This window comes from Solea senegalensis, unplaced genomic scaffold (genome assembly GCF_019176455.1).
Source record: "Solea senegalensis isolate Sse05_10M unplaced genomic scaffold, IFAPA_SoseM_1 scf7180000017644, whole genome shotgun sequence".
Taxonomy (NCBI): Eukaryota; Metazoa; Chordata; class Actinopteri; order Pleuronectiformes; family Soleidae; genus Solea; species Solea senegalensis.
The window spans coordinates 15,534-31,404 of record NW_025322474.1 but is presented as its reverse complement, the minus strand read 5'-3'; the positions used below and the strand labels follow the sequence as shown (position 1 = coordinate 31,404).

The 15,871-nt window shown below is 39.7% G+C and overlaps 1 protein-coding gene across 1 annotated transcript in view; it reads left to right on the top strand.

Annotated features, from left to right (window-relative positions):
- phactr3b (phosphatase and actin regulator 3b) overlaps positions 1-15,871 on the top strand; it is a 73,604-nt gene that overhangs the window by 45,473 nt on the left and 12,260 nt on the right. Inside the window, exons 2-8 of the mRNA XM_044018684.1 lie at positions 188-346; positions 1,002-1,076; positions 1,214-1,351; positions 4,184-4,387; positions 4,456-4,663; positions 6,449-6,639; positions 8,514-8,667. Of these exons, the coding sequence (XP_043874619.1) occupies positions 188-346; positions 1,002-1,076; positions 1,214-1,351; positions 4,184-4,387; positions 4,456-4,663; positions 6,449-6,639; positions 8,514-8,667 (1,129 nt within the window). The remainder of the gene's footprint in view (positions 1-187; positions 347-1,001; positions 1,077-1,213; positions 1,352-4,183; positions 4,388-4,455; positions 4,664-6,448; positions 6,640-8,513; positions 8,668-15,871) is intronic.

Below are 15,871 nucleotides of genomic sequence, written 5' to 3'. Positions count from 1 at the left end.
AGTCATTCACTAATTATGTGATTCTCTGTCTTCTCTTCAGAATTAGACTGGAATCAACAAGTCCAAAGTTCATGGATGCAGTAGTGTTCAGCCAATTGTGACAGTGTTGGGATGTAAGAAATGTCTCAGATCTGATCTGATCATCTGCAGCCCATTTGAAAGAAGTGCGTTGTGTCTTGTGTTATAGAAGGGATGGACCAGCAGAGGGCGCTGCATTCAGGTTGCCTGGTATCAGGGGTTCGCACACCTCCCGTCCACCGCAGCAGCAAACTGGCCAGCCTGGGACGCATCTTCAAGCCGTGGAAATGGAGGAAAAAGAAAAATGAGAAGATGAAGCCCTCAGCGCGTGAGTGTGACACAGGCTTCGTAATGTCAGTGCATTTCTTTATGTATAAACAAGCATTAATAATCAAATCGGATTATATTGATGACTGCTTCTTTCATTCAACACCTGAACTGATGCATTTGGCTGACGTGTGCTCAAATACCTGTAAACATCAGGCTCCATCTGGTTTTTGTACTAACGTTTTCATTCGCCCTTGAATACTTGAACCATCTCACCTTGTCTTATCTCATCATATTCTCAATCTCAGCCTCATCTTCAGAAGAGCCGCCAGAGGCCACTGCTGCTCCAGCTGCTCCAGCTGCTCCAGCTGCTCCAGCTGCTCCAGCTGCTCCAGCGTTAACTTTAATGGGTGCAGTTACATAACTCGGTTCACCTTTCAGAAAGAAAGCATTCAGCAGTTGCTTCCCCTCATTCTGCTTCTTTCTTTTTCTTAACGCTCTTTCTTTTTATGATTCCCCGATTTATTATTTTCAGGCAGCATGATGACAGCTAACCCCCGGATCATTCAATCTGGGCTCACTGATGCTGTCTGTGGGTGGACTAAACCATTTTGGCGCATAAAAAAAGAAGGAAGAGGAAAAACAGTGGATAAAACTGAAAGACTACATTGTATTCAGCAAATTGCCTCCATAAATGTTTGTTTTGTTCTATTTAGCCACTGAGAAGAGAGCAGCTGTAAGACAGAAGAGGGAGGACCTCGTCATGAGGAACCCTGGGGAGACGGAAACAGGTGCACACACACACACACACACACACACTAACCTTAACCACCACAACTAAATGCATAACCCTATGGTTATAGGTTTGGTCCTCACAGAGCCACACACACATAAATGCCTAACTCACTCCTGTGCTGTGTGTTTGCAGAGTCACTTGTTGCCTGTGGGGGTAACAGTGAAGATCCTGATACTCACTCTGAGGGTGAAGACAGAGAAGAGGCGGAGCCTGTGGCCCCACTGGCCAGCACCATTGAAGACCTGGGCAGTGATTTAGAAGCATCAACAGGTACAGAGTAGAACACTGTGAGCCACAGTAATTAAGAGAATGAAGATGAAGAATTTAAAAACATTCTTCACTGGTCAGGACTGAATCTGCATTATTATTATTATTATTATTATTATTATTATTATTAATAATGTTAATATGATTACTATTAATGTTGTTATTATTATTATTATTATTGTTATTATTGTTAATAGGATTACTATTATTGTTATTAGTATTATTGTTCATGCTGACAGATGCATGAAAGGGTGAGTTTAAGTTAAAGTGCAGGTTTTCTGACATTCTCAGCAAAGACAGAGGAGACACATGGAAAAACTGATTTTAGTCACTTAACAAAAGGTTTGAAAATAAGTGCACTGTAAAACATTTCTAGTCTGTTCAACTTACAGATGTAAGTTCACCTGCAACTCAACTTAAGCAGCATCCTTGTTTTTGTTTTATAAATTAATAAACTCAAGTTTATAAAGTTGAGTAAAGTATCTCAAGATTCTTCCATTAGTTATCAAAGTGGTTCAACTAATGACAGTAAGTTTAAACAAAGACATATCTTTTATTAACAAACAATCTTATTTTAAGAAACATCACTTTCTGCATCATATTTTATATTGACACAACTTGTTAACAAAATCAGTGTCTAACCACACCTAAACAAGTTGTTAATTATCGCTGTAACACCACACAACATTTCTCAAACAGTCAAATGGTAAAATACAGTTTACTGACATAGTTTACAGCAGGGGTGTCAAACTGGCGGCCCGGGGGCCACATGTGGCCCTCCAATCAATTGCATGCGGCCCGCCCGCCTCAGCACAGAGGCGGGTAACTCTGTGCAGAGTTAACCTCTGTAAATTCTCTGTTTTTGTTCATAAATATGTTTTTATTGTGACCTATACATCATTTTATATCAAAACAAGCACCACCTGCTACTAAATAGTTGGTTTTTTTTACACTTTTTTTTCTCTAGACCGGCCCCCTCTTTACCAGACTAGATGCTCATTGGCCCCCAGGTCAATTGAGGGTTAGCACCAGGTCACCCCTGGTTTACAGGTTCCTCAAATCTTAAAATAACAAGGTTGACAGCTGGCACCACTTAAGAATCAGTCACATAAACAAGTGCGTCTCAATATGAGATGACAAAACAATACATTGACTTACATAACACTTCCTTATTACGTCTGACGAAACCTCAGCCGGAGAGTGTGAAAGTCCAAGTCGGGAAGCTGCTCTTTCCTACATGTAAATGCAATAGAATTCTCTAAAATCCTCTCATTTTGGTACATACAGATACTTAGTACCTTAACAGTCCATACCTCATGTTGTGTAGCACACTGCAGCTCTGTACAGCTCCAAAGCACTTGGCGTTGTGGCATCTCGTCCATCCAGAAATGACTCCAGCAGGTTTTTAGTGAAATTCTGTTGAACTCGACACTCTGAAACAGACCAATGACAAAATGACCAAAAAATAGACTGAAATGTTTGAGAAAACCTTGATTCCAGCTGCTCAAACAGGACCATGTTCAGGTATCTGACACATTGGTTTCCAAATAACTATTCTTTGACATTTCATAAATCAGAAATTGTACCTGATAAGTAATCAAGTAAATCAGTTGAATTTCAACTGTGAAAATAATTGTAAGAGTTGCAGCCTTTTTTTTATTAAATTAGAAAATGTGGAGAAAATACCAGTGACACAGTTGACAGTAAATGCTTCAATTACTTCAATTCAATATTGTCCTGATATATCCGATATCTCTGAGCAGCAAAATCTCAAGATCACAAAAAATATTGTAATAAAAATTGAAATACTTAATAGAGAAGGTAAATCCAATTAACATCTACATGTCCCTTACATTCATCTGTTTTTTTCAAAATCAGATAATTTTTTTAAATCACTGATTTAAAAACAAAAAACAATCTGTTTGAAATAAATGAAAGTCTTCCAGTAAACTAAAGCCTGTCACAATGTGAACATGATTCAGTTTAACTGTAGTAAAACTAGAATATCCATAACTTTAACACATATATTAGAACACTGCATACTACACATGTATTTGAAAGGTTTTTGTAATATATAAATATGAAAAAGTGTCCAATTTTAATGTTCGGCGTCACTGACCCTCGTTTTAACCACTTATCAAAAGGTTTGAAAATAATAAGCAGATGTTTGCTAGTTTGCATGATATAATAATAATAATATATAATATATAATATATAATATATAATATAATGATAGCGTGTGAGAACTCCTCTACTGCTGCCTGTTAACTTTGTGTCACTTAAGTAAATCCAAATAGAGGATTTCAAAAGCTGAAGTCACAATATAAGACATTTGAATTTCTTGATGCAGGCAGCGGTGTATCAGTTGTAAAATCACTGATTTTTTCTATGGCCTCAGGTTTCCAGTCTAATGGCAAGATAAAGCAACAAACATATTCTTAAGATATAGACTTTTAAGCAGACACACATGTTAGTGAGACCTTTGGTCACTAGTTCAAATCTGTGTTTTCTGTCTTTATCTGGTCAGTTATAATAAATCCCTCCAAAAATTCAACCCATTGTTCTGGTTTTATGGTGGTGAATTTCCCATAGAGAAATGTGTGAGTTACTGGTGTAATACAACAAATATACAACATACTATTATCAAGCTAAATGCAAAGGTTTTAAATAAATGATTGACAATTAAGGAAAACTGTCATGATATTCAGAGGGAGCAACATCCTGCTCCATGTAAAAGAGCTTTGTGGTAACATGATGCCTTCAATGTTCTCACAAATGTTGCTGTCAGTGTTTTTTGATTGGAGACAGAGACCAATCACTGCTGCTTTGTCTCAGTGCAAGATGTGACTGAGGCCTCGAAGACGGTGGGAGACTCCTGCCAGAGCGATGACAGCAACTCGCTGAGCGACCCCAGTGAGGAGCCGTCAACCGGGAAGGGGAAAGCAGACGTGACGTTGACCAAGCCCCAGAGACGAGCGAGCACCCCTCCTCTACCCAGCATGCCAGTCAAACTGCTCCCCAGGCTGGGCAGCCTCGACTGTGAGTACACCAGGTCGCTGCTGCGCTGCTCTGAGGTGGAGTCTGACTCTGACTGTCGTCCTCCTCAGGTGCTCCTTCTGTGCCAGTGAAGAAGTCTCCAGCCACCTTACCCAGAAACTTCACACTTCCCAAAGACCCTCATGGCTCCCTGTTGAGAGGCAGGATCTCCACACCGACTGGGTCCCCCCACCTCAGAATGCTGCACCCACAGCTGCCCCCTAGCTGTATCATTGAGGAACTGCACTGGGCCTTGGCCACGAAACACAGACAGGAAAGGTCAGACTCTAAAACATGCACAAAACACAAAGTAACCTTTGTTTTCATTATTTATATCTGCCAAGTGTTACCACAGGTGATATAACAGTGACTTATTTATTAATTGGATGTTTTCGATACTAATATTAATACATGGCTCCTTTTTTTAATAAATCACATTTAGCAGTCAAACTTAAAGCTCACATTCAAACCATTGTCAAATGCTATTTAAGACTATCAGCTCCACAGAACTCTAAACTCTGTGTTTAGATCTAAAGTGATTCCTCGCATGTGTCAAGACAGAAGGAGGAAACAGCAACATTGCTGTAGTAAAGTCAGACGGCTGTAAATAAGTTGGAAAATGGAATGAAATAAAATGAATTTTACTATTTAGAAAAATCCGCAGTTTGACAGGATGGAAGTGTTGATGTGTGCACACACACACACACACACACACACACACTCTCCTCAGTCAGGTGATGCATGATTTACTTCACGACTGTGTCTTACCACATTCTGAATGTGTGTATCTGCCTTGTTGTCATGACATGAGTGATCATTGTGGTCTGTGTATATGTTTGTATTACAAATCACCGGCTAAGCTAATTAACTAATGGGAGTAATCGGTAAATGCTGTAATAATAAAACTGTTAATGTTTTATCAAGAGATGGTTAATACTAAACATTTGTGGATCATGTTTTTCAACTATACACACACACAATGTTAACCAAAGAAGGACATTTACAGATACTTAAAGTGTTTTATTTAATTGTTAATTGTTGTGGGTGGAGTGGATCAGTGGTTAAGACCGGTACCCTCTGTGCGAAAGACATCATGGTCGCAAGTTCGACTCCACCCCTAGCTGATTGTACTCAATTCCATTCTAAGTCGCTTTGGATAAAAGCGTCTGCTAAATGACATGTACTGTAGTGTACTGTTGGTTAACCCTTGAATAATATGACAATTCATATCTTCATTAACCTGAATAACATCAATAAATGATTAAAGCATTAATTAACTGTGAGTAAATGCTTATCATAACATTAATGTATTCCTAATGTCAATTTATTATTACTAAAGTGTGTGTGTGTGTGTGTGTGAAACAATAATCTTTTTCAACTTTTTTAATACATTAATGAAGTGGGTTGTGTTCTCATGGTTCATTATATTAATAATATTATTATTGTTATGTCCTATTGTGAGAGCATGTTTTCCCGCATCAATGACACAGGAAACTCTTCAGTGTAACAGGAAGTTCTTGTGCTAACAGAAGTTTATATTTAAAATAAAGCACCTATATTGTTGGCTTTATATTAACTGCCTCCTAAGATAACGTGTTTTGGTGCGTATTCATTCTATATTTGATATTAGTAATGTTATTGCATGCCTCTGTAACAGATGAGTGCAGGCTTGCTGCACTTCCCACTTCTCTCCTTCCCAGGTGTGCAGCTGGGAAGGAGAGATGTGCAGTGGGCAGAGACACAGGGTTTTTCTGACTGTGTTATTCACTGTAAAGTGATTTTTGTCAGAGGTGGAGTTATACAGGGTTTTTTATGGCAGATGCAGATTTTTTGAAAGAAGCGAACATATAAAAAAATATATATATATACTGTATATACAAATTAAATATACAAATTAATGATCAAATACATGAAACAGTTCATCTCAAAACTAAACCTATACATTTCTAAGAAGGAAAAGCAGTGTAGCTCTAGAACTGTCTCTCATCCAAATGTTTCTTTCTAGCCTTCATTTTGAATTTTGTAATTTTGTAAGAATTAACAGGTTGTGTCGTGTGATTTTAGTTTCCAGGGAAAGGAGGTGCGTTCATCCCCGAAGCGGCGGCTGGAAGGCCGACTGTCCCGCTCATCCAGCACAGAGAGAGAGCCTGGTGCTGAGTCTGACTGCAAGAACAACTCTGATGAGAACAAGGAGAACCGACGTCTGGATGAGTACCTGAGCGACCAGGAGAGCTGGAACCAGTCTGTAATCTCTGGTAGGTTCTCAGCTGACAATAGAAAGCTTTTTAATGCACAAGATGAATAAATCAATAAGAATGTGTTCAGCAGAGATTATCTCTTTCATTATCCACTCACTGCTGCCCTTTATTTACAATGTGAACATTACTGGGAGATTTAGAGTGACGTCCAGGAGCAGACTTTCCCGTGTTACATTTTCCTGGTTGTTCACGTGGCTCAGTTTTCAGCTGCCTGCCATTCACATAACAAAACAAAAACCAAATAACCAAAACTAAAATTAAATTTAAAAAAATTACAAAAATAAAAACTAGTTTAAAAAAAAACAATAACTAAATGAAATTGAATTGTGTGTTTATTAAACTCAAATTGTAGTGAAAATGTGCTCAGTTTTTGTCTTTGTAAATTCATTTCATACATAAAAAACACTCACAGACACAAAAACATACAGTTTACAAATTACAACCTCCTAAATTGAACAAGTTGATTTGATATTGAAAACAACAAACAACACATGTACATGTATACGCCACAGGCAGTTTGAGAATCTGACATTTCAAAACATGATTATGTGACTTGCTTGTCACCTCACGGACCACTAGGGGTCGCCCACGGACCACCAGTAATCCGTGGACCACGCTTTGAGAAAGGCTGATCTCAGTGAATCAAACCTTTTTATTGTCTGACACACCAACAATGTCATGTGTCTCATGAGGGTTATTCATTATTATTATTTCTGCTATGTTCAGCGAGATGGGAAAAGCGCTGTAAGTGGACTCTCCACCGTGTCGGCACCTGAGGCAACGCGTGACTGTTGCCCGCTTGTTGTTGCATTAGACATTGTTCGAATGGTCTCTGCCGACACCAAATGTTAGTTAGTAAAGCGGCAGCTTCTGTTAGACCACTGGAAAGCTCCTGAGACGACATCTGTGTTCTAAAGACGCTACACTTCCTCTTCCGAGCCGCCTTCTGTTTACACTGAAATCTCAGTTGTGTGTGTGAGAGGATTTCATATGTGTGTATGAGAGCATAACATTTCAGTTGTGTGTGTGAGAGGATTTCACTAGTGTGTGTGAATGATAATTCTGAATAATGTCCCTGACGGCCCCTCATAGCATACAAACGCACAATAAACACAATTACTAACCAACTCAACACATACTATTATACTATACTACTGTGGTATAGTGCAGTGACCACAACCTGCACAGAGCACACCTGCACGCTTATGCACACACACACACACACGCACACTAATGCTGCAATCACACCGGGTGAGTTTACATACGAGTGACGGTGCTTCGTTAGATAATAAACATGGAGGGAGATAATGAGAACTCCTGAACTTAAACTGAGACACAGAAAAGAACCACAGACCTCATTCTTAACGTTGCCTCTGACTCATTTGTGCGCTCTTCATCAGATAAATTCTTGTATTTGATCACGTAGTAGCGATTCAGATTATAATCCTTAAACTCAGCGACTTGTGTAGCACAAACTATGCACACGGCGTTATCTTTGACGCCTGTAAAGAAATATTTAACAGTCCATGTCTTGTTGAAAACGCACCATTCGGAAATAACTTTTTTTAACGTGAGCCGACATTTTTAGTGGACCAGGGGTAACTGGCTAACGTCACCTGTGCAGACAGACACAGATACATGCATCCATATGTCAGGCTTTTCAAAATAAAAGCAACACAGTTGTATTGCATGCGCAGCATAAATACTTGCTCAGCTGTGTTTATGACTGACATACTGCATAAAATGCCCAGGTCTGCTATAAAAACATCACAACATTTGTATTGTTATTTAAAAGAATATAACACTTACGGTTTTCTTTCTTAACCTGAAATATGTTTGTATTTAACATCTCCTGTGTTCCTGGACAACAGGGACGCTCCCGCGCAGAATGAGGAAAGAGCTGCTGACTGTGAAGCTGCGGAACAGGCCCAGCAAGCAGGAGCTGGAGGAGCGCAACATCTTCCCTGTCCGCACTGACCAGGAGCGGCAGGAACTCCGGCAGCAGATCGAGATGAAGCTGGCCAAGTGAGTCGCTCTGTGTGAACCGTGATCAGCTGTCATCCACCCTCTCACAACACCTTACACAGCTGCAACTTTATGTCAGATTTCACATCACTGATCCTCACTACCTGCCATCTCCCTCGCTCAGCTCACTGCCCACTTCTTGGCATTATTATAGTTAGCTTTAATGACAGTACATGAAAACGTATGTTCATGTAAGCGGAAATCGCTGTAAAATAAAAAATGGTTTGTAGCTTTACAATTAGCCTTTAAAGGGGAAGTACGTAGTTGCTATTGACACCTAGAGGAGAGGCTGACATTTACAACAGAGAAATGCTCCTCTGCTCACCCCCTCCCTTCCTTGGTGGGTCATTCCACCAGCGTGAAAAGACACATGAAAAGAGTCTGTATTGTAATGTGTGGGGTGTTGGCATTGCCAGACGACAGGCGGAGTAGACGAGGGGTAACATAAGCCTTTAGGAGAGCATTTAATGAGGTTGGAGCAGATCCATGAAGCACTTTGTCATGTTGGAGAATTGGTGAGGCCCCTGGAGGAGCAGTGAACTGACTGCTGATAGCTGCCACTTTGTCAATGAAAAATACAGCAGTGACACTGGATGAGAAGTTCAGTAGTAGTTTAGGTCAGAGGAGCCTGTCGTTTTCTGCAGCTCTGAGGCTGGTGCACAGCGACCAGAGGTATCAGTGAGCCATGGGTGAGGGTGAGAGGATCGATACAGTCGATCCAGATATGAGAGAGTCAGTGGCATCATTAACCTCCAGGAGAAGAATATGTTGGAGGTGGAAAAGCAGAGGCGGGAGGAGAATTGGGTGGGAGACAGGTTTGGGAGGTTGCAGCAGAAGGAAACCATGAAGGTAGAAGCAGGACTTTGTTAGTAGTAGTCAGAGTAGTGTAAAGGTGTGACCTTGTGTCTGTGGAACAATTTCTGGTTACAATGAGATCTGGCTCTTTGCCAGCTTTGTGAGTTGGTGGGCTGTGAACTCAGTGCAGCTCAAAGGAAGTCTGAAGAACAGGGAATGGACCTCCTTGGACAATCATGGGAAAGTCATGCTCGGGGATGGAGGACAGACAGGGTGTCCTGGTGGACGATAAATCAAGCATGTATTCAAAGGAGTTGTACTTGACAGAGGGTAGTAGTTGTTTGTAAGAAAAAGAAAGTGCAGCCGGGGTATTATTGTTTTCAAGTTTAATCCAGGTCTCAGTGAGAGCCAGGATGTCCAGTGATAGGTGGTTGGCATGGGCAGCAATGAAGTCAGCCTTGTTCACTGCTGACTGGAACTGCCAGTGAGTGAGGTGTGTTTCAAAGAGTGGAGGTTCACAGATGTCGTTTGCTGTTGTGAGACCTTCTGCATAATCTGGCGATAACAGGAATGGGGAATGTTCTTGCGTTTACTGATTGCAACCGGCTGAGAACGCCCACCAAGGGTCAGACGAGGGAGGGTTCAGAGAGGGAGTGATTAGCTGTTCACAGCCCAGCCGTGATACTAGTTTCACCTTATCCTCTTTACAAACTGACAGCTGCTGTATTTAGAACACCAGGGAGAAGTTTGTATGTATATATATATATTTATATATATATATATGTATATACATGTATATATGTATAGCAGCAAGGCCATATAATATAATAATATTATAATAATGATAATAATAGTAATAATAATATATTATATTATATGATAATAAATCCTATCAGTTACAGAATGTTTCAGAATCTTATTTTCCACTTGGTAAATTGCTGTGGGAATTCCTTATATGGGCGTGTTTATAGGTCACATCATCAGGCTTTACAAAATGTGTTTTTTTTCGTGTTCTTACGTTTTGTTGAGTCAAAGTTATGATTCATTTAGTTCACTTTAAAAAAAACTGGAGTAATGATACTTTTCTTGTTCATTAATTATATATAGTATATTTATATGTGACCTATTTCCAAATTTAACAAATTCAATTTGATATATATGTTTTAATATAATGATGGAAATAAACAGCCTCAATGCTCTGTGTTCTAAAGGTTAAATAAAACATAGTAAAATCATTATAGCTATCATGTTTTCATGTCTCGGGGTAAAACAGGACATGGTATTGCATCATAGTAAAAAAAACTTTCCTACACTCTTAAATATTAATTATTGATTAATGATTTATTTATCATTGTCAGATAGGCTTTTATACTGTCGTTTATACTGTCGTTTATACTGTCGTTTAGAAGGCCTTCCTTCTTTAAATAACAACATGGTGGTGAGATGACGGTGCAGAAAGAGACTCTCCTGACACATAGAACAAAGATTACTTTATTTGTTACAAGCATCAGGATCAAACACTGCAGTTTGCTTGAGAGAGTGTTTCAGCAGGATCATTTTTTATAGAGTCTGTGGCATTGATGCTGATATGGAAATTAAAAACTCATCTTGACAGACTGTTTTCAAATGACACAATATATTCAGAAAATAAACTTTCCGGTGGTAGTACTTCCAGCAGACGTCACAGAGCAACACATTAAACATAAAAAAAAATAAAAAAGGGTAAGTTAAAGTGGCAGCACCATTGTTATCTCTTATAGTTCATTCAGAAGAAGCTGGGATTTTTACAGCAGTTTGTGACTCATGGTCAGATCTACGTGCTAAACACAGTCTTTGTTCACAGTGAAAACAAGTCAGCAACTAATGGAAAAATCAGATTTTCAAGCAGAACATATCCCAGTATTCATTGTTATTAGTGATGTAAACAGACTTTTTTTTAGCTACATTGTTTTTCAGAATAAAAACTAAAATCTGGGCTGGGAAATGTTACTTTTATGCACAAATACACTATATTAGATAATAAGAAAATGTAGAATTAGTAAAAGTGCAGTATAAAATACTTTATTTGTCTTTGCCAAGGGAAAATGAACTTTTGTTTTGTAACTGTGTAATGCATGTAAATATTCTATTGTACAGCTTGGTCGTCATTATATCAATTCGCAGTCTCCCTGACCACTAGACCACTGTTTATGGTTTTATTACATATCATAGTATCATCACAGGTCACAGCAGCTAAATAGAGAAATGAAGCCTTTGAGCTGAGAAAACAGGGCAGTGTTTGATGATACTTCATTCATTTTGGCTCCTGCTTTGAGATCACTGTGAATGGTATTGCAAGTATCTCCTTTTTTTAGTTGTAGTTTTCACCATGGGGATTATAGCACACAGAGGAACAGAGTAAAGTTATGACATAACAGGATTTTCAACCAATTCATGATTGTACTTATTCAATGCCAATGTTATGAAATTACAACATTACAGTAAATAGATTTAGTTTTAGCAGGCCTGGTCATCTTATTTTAGTGGAACGTAGAGCAACTTTCTACTCTTACATGCAGCCGGGAGACAAACAGGGCAGCTGGGTGACTGTCCGCAGTAAGAGGCGTAGTATTAAGCCTAAGAGTCCTGTCCACCACCAACCTGTTCACACCTCAAACAAGTTTTCCCCTCTCAGCACCACACAGACTGAGAAACCAACTCTGGTAATTGGTGACTCCATCCTGAGGAACGTGAAAATAGCGACGCCAGCGACCACAGTCAGGTGTTTTCCCGGGGCCAGAGCGGGCGACATAGAGTCTTATCTGAAACTGCTGGCTCCAGATAATCGTAAATTCAGTAAAGTTATTATTCACGTCGGCAGTAATGACACCCGATTACGCCAATCGGAGGTCACTAAAGATAATGTTAAGTCTGTGTGTAGGTACGCACAATCTATGTCTGACAACGTAATCTTCTCTGGTCCTTTGCCCAATGTAACCAGTGATGACATGTATAGCCGCATGTCGTCATTCAATCGCTGGCTGTCGAGGTGGTGTCCAGAAAACAACATTGGGTTTTTAGATAACTGGCAAAACTTCTGGGGGAAACCTGGTCTCATGAGGAGAGACGGCGTCCATCCCACTTTGGATGGAGCAGCTCTCTCATCTAGCAGTTTAGGGCATTTTATTAGAAACCCATGACAATCCAGAGTTGAGACCAGGACACAGAGTTGCAGTCTTTCATGCTTCTCTGTGCTTCTTTTTGAGCAGTCACCTATTAAAAACCCCATAGAGACTGTGTCTGTCCCTCGACCTACTAAAGTAAAAACTAAAGTAAATAAACCAATAACAAACAGAAGAGGAGTTAGACATTCTAACTTAATAAAGATTAATACCAACAATAAAATAGAGTCAAATAATACCACTTTCAAATGTGGACTATTAAATATAAGGTCTCTCTCCTCAAAATCTGTTTTAATAAATGATCTTATTTCTGACAATTGTATTGATTTATTCTGTGTAACTGAAACTTGGTTACATGAAGACGATTACGTCAGTCTAAATGAATCAACTCCACCCACTCATGCTAATACCCATATTCCTAGAAGCTCAGGCCGAGGAGGAGGAGTAGCAGCCATTTTTAATACTAGATTATTAATCAATCCCAAGCCCAAACCAGGATATTCATCATTTGAAAGCCTTATTCTTAATCTATCTCATCCTAGTTGTAAATCACAGAAACCAATTTTGATAGTCACAGTTTATCGTCCACCTGCACCTTATTCAGAGTTCCTATCAGAGTTCTCTGAGTTCTTATCTGAGTTGGTGCTTAAAACAGATCAAATCATAATTGTAGGGGATTTCAACATCCATGTAGATGTTGACCGTGATAGTCTTAGCTGCGCATTTAACTCCCTGTTGGAATCAATAGGTTTTATTCAACACGTTAATAAACCAACTCATTGCCTTAATCACACCCTCGACCTTGTTTTAACTTATGGTATTGATAATGATAACTTAAACATAGTTCCTCAAAACCCTCTCCTTACTGATCATTATTTACTCACATTCAATTGTTCAATAATGAACTACAATAACATAAATAAGAAATACAGCTACAGCCGGTGCCTGTCTGATAATAATATGAATACATTCAAAGAGACAGTGCAACCTTTATTTAACTCGGTGCCATATGTCAGTACATCTGAAGGTACCTTTTGTGATTTTACTCCCGCCCTCATAGATAACCTTGTTGATAGTACAGCAGCCTCACTGCGTACTACATTAGACTGTGTTGCCCCTCTGAAAAAGAAAGTGGTGAATCAGATGAGACGAGCACCATGGTTTAACTCCAATACTCATGCTCTTAAACAGACGTTACATAGATTAGAAAGAAAATGGCGTTCCAGTAACCTAGAGGAACTTCAGCCTGGAAAGATGGTTTTGTAGCTTACAAAAAAGCCCTACACAAAGCTAGAGCTGCCTATTATTCTTCTCTAATTGAAGAAAATAAGAATAATCATAGGTTTGTTTTCAGCACTGTAGCCAGGCTGACACAGAGCCACAGCTCCACTGAACCATCTATTCCTTTAACACTGAGCAGTGATGACTTTATCAACGTCTTTGTGAATAAAATAACATCAATTAGAGAAAAAATGGATCATCTCCTCCCTCATATTGGGACTGACTCATCTTCTAGCACAAGAGCTTTAGAAGCACCAGGTGCACAGTTAGACAGTTTCTCCCCTATAGATCTCCCTGAGTTAACATCATTAGTTTCATCATCTAAGCCATCAACCTGTCAGTTAGATCCTATCCCCACCAAACTGTTTAAAGATGTGTTTCCTTTAATTAACAACTCTATATTAACTCAAATTAATCTATCCTTATTAACTGGATATGTGCCCCAAACGTTTAAAATAGCAGTAAACCCCTTCTTAAAAAAGCGACCCTTGACCCAGATCATCATCATCATCATCATCATCTACCGCTTTATCCTCCACCAGAGGGTCGCGGGGGGTGCTGTGCCAATCTCAGCTACATCGGGCGATAGGCGGGGTACACCCTGGACAGTTCACCAGTCCGTCGCAGGGCCACACACCACCATTCACTCTCACACTCACTCCTACGGTCAATTTAGAGTGTCCAATTCACCTAATCCCCACATTGCATGTTTTTGGACTGTGGGAGGAAGCCGGAGAACCCGGAGAGAACCCACGCACACATGCAAACTCCATGCAGAAAGGCCCTTGTTCCAACCGGGGCTCGAACCCGGGTCTTCTCACTGCAAGGCGAGAGTGCTAACCACTACACCACCATGTGGCCCCCCTTGACCCAGATATTTTAGCTAATTACCGACCTATATCTAATCTTCCCTTTGTTTCTAAAATCTTAAAAAAGGCAGTTGCTAGTCAATTATGTGAATATTTGCACATTAATGGCCTGTTTGAAGATTTTCAGTCAGGTTTTAGATTAAACCATAGCACAGAAACAGCACTAGTTAAAGTTAGTAACTCAGATAATGGTCTAGTTTCTTTACTTGTCCTGTTAGATCTTAGTGCTGCATTTGACACCATTAATCATAATATTCTACTGCAGAGATTGCAGCAGACTCTTGGTATCACAGGTGCTGCCCTCTGCTGGTTTAAATCATACTTATCTGATAGATTCCAGTTTGTTCACGTTAATGATAAAGCCTCACTACAAACAAAAGTTAATTGTGGAGTTCCACAAGGCTCAGTGCTTGGGCCTATACTTTTTACCTTATATATGCTTCCTCTAGGGAACATTATTAGAAAGCATAACATACACTTTCATTGATATGCAGATGACACACAGCTATATTTATCGATGAGGCCGGATGAAATAAATCAGGTTGTTCAACTCCAGGAATGTCTCAGAGACATTAAGTCCAGGAAATGTCATTTGATTCACACATAAAACCCATTTCCAGAATAGCCTTTTTCCACCTGCGGAACATTATGAAAATTAGAAATATTCTGTCTTGTATCTGCTCCTGGTCTCTCTCTCTCTTCTGTCTCTACCTCATCTCCCTCTTGTCCTTTCTCTCCCTCCTTTCTGTCCCCCACCTCTACGCTGTCCCCCATTTTTCCTTTCACCCCAACCGGTCGAGGCAGATGACCGCACATCTCTGAGCCTGGTTCTGTCAGAGATTTCTTCTTCTGTTAAGAGGGAGTTTTTTCTCTCCACTGATGCCTAGTGTTCTAGGTTCTCTGCTCTCCTTGATGTTGTCTATGTACAGTGCCTTGAGATAATGTATGTTATAATTTGGCGCTATACAAATAAAATTGAAATGAATTGAATTGGATTAAAGACCCTATCACCAGGTGCTTCTGCTCGTTTAGTGAGCTCCTGCTCCAATGAGCTGTGGCTTCTCAGTTCCTTTGTCTGAGCCTCCAAACCTGTCTGGT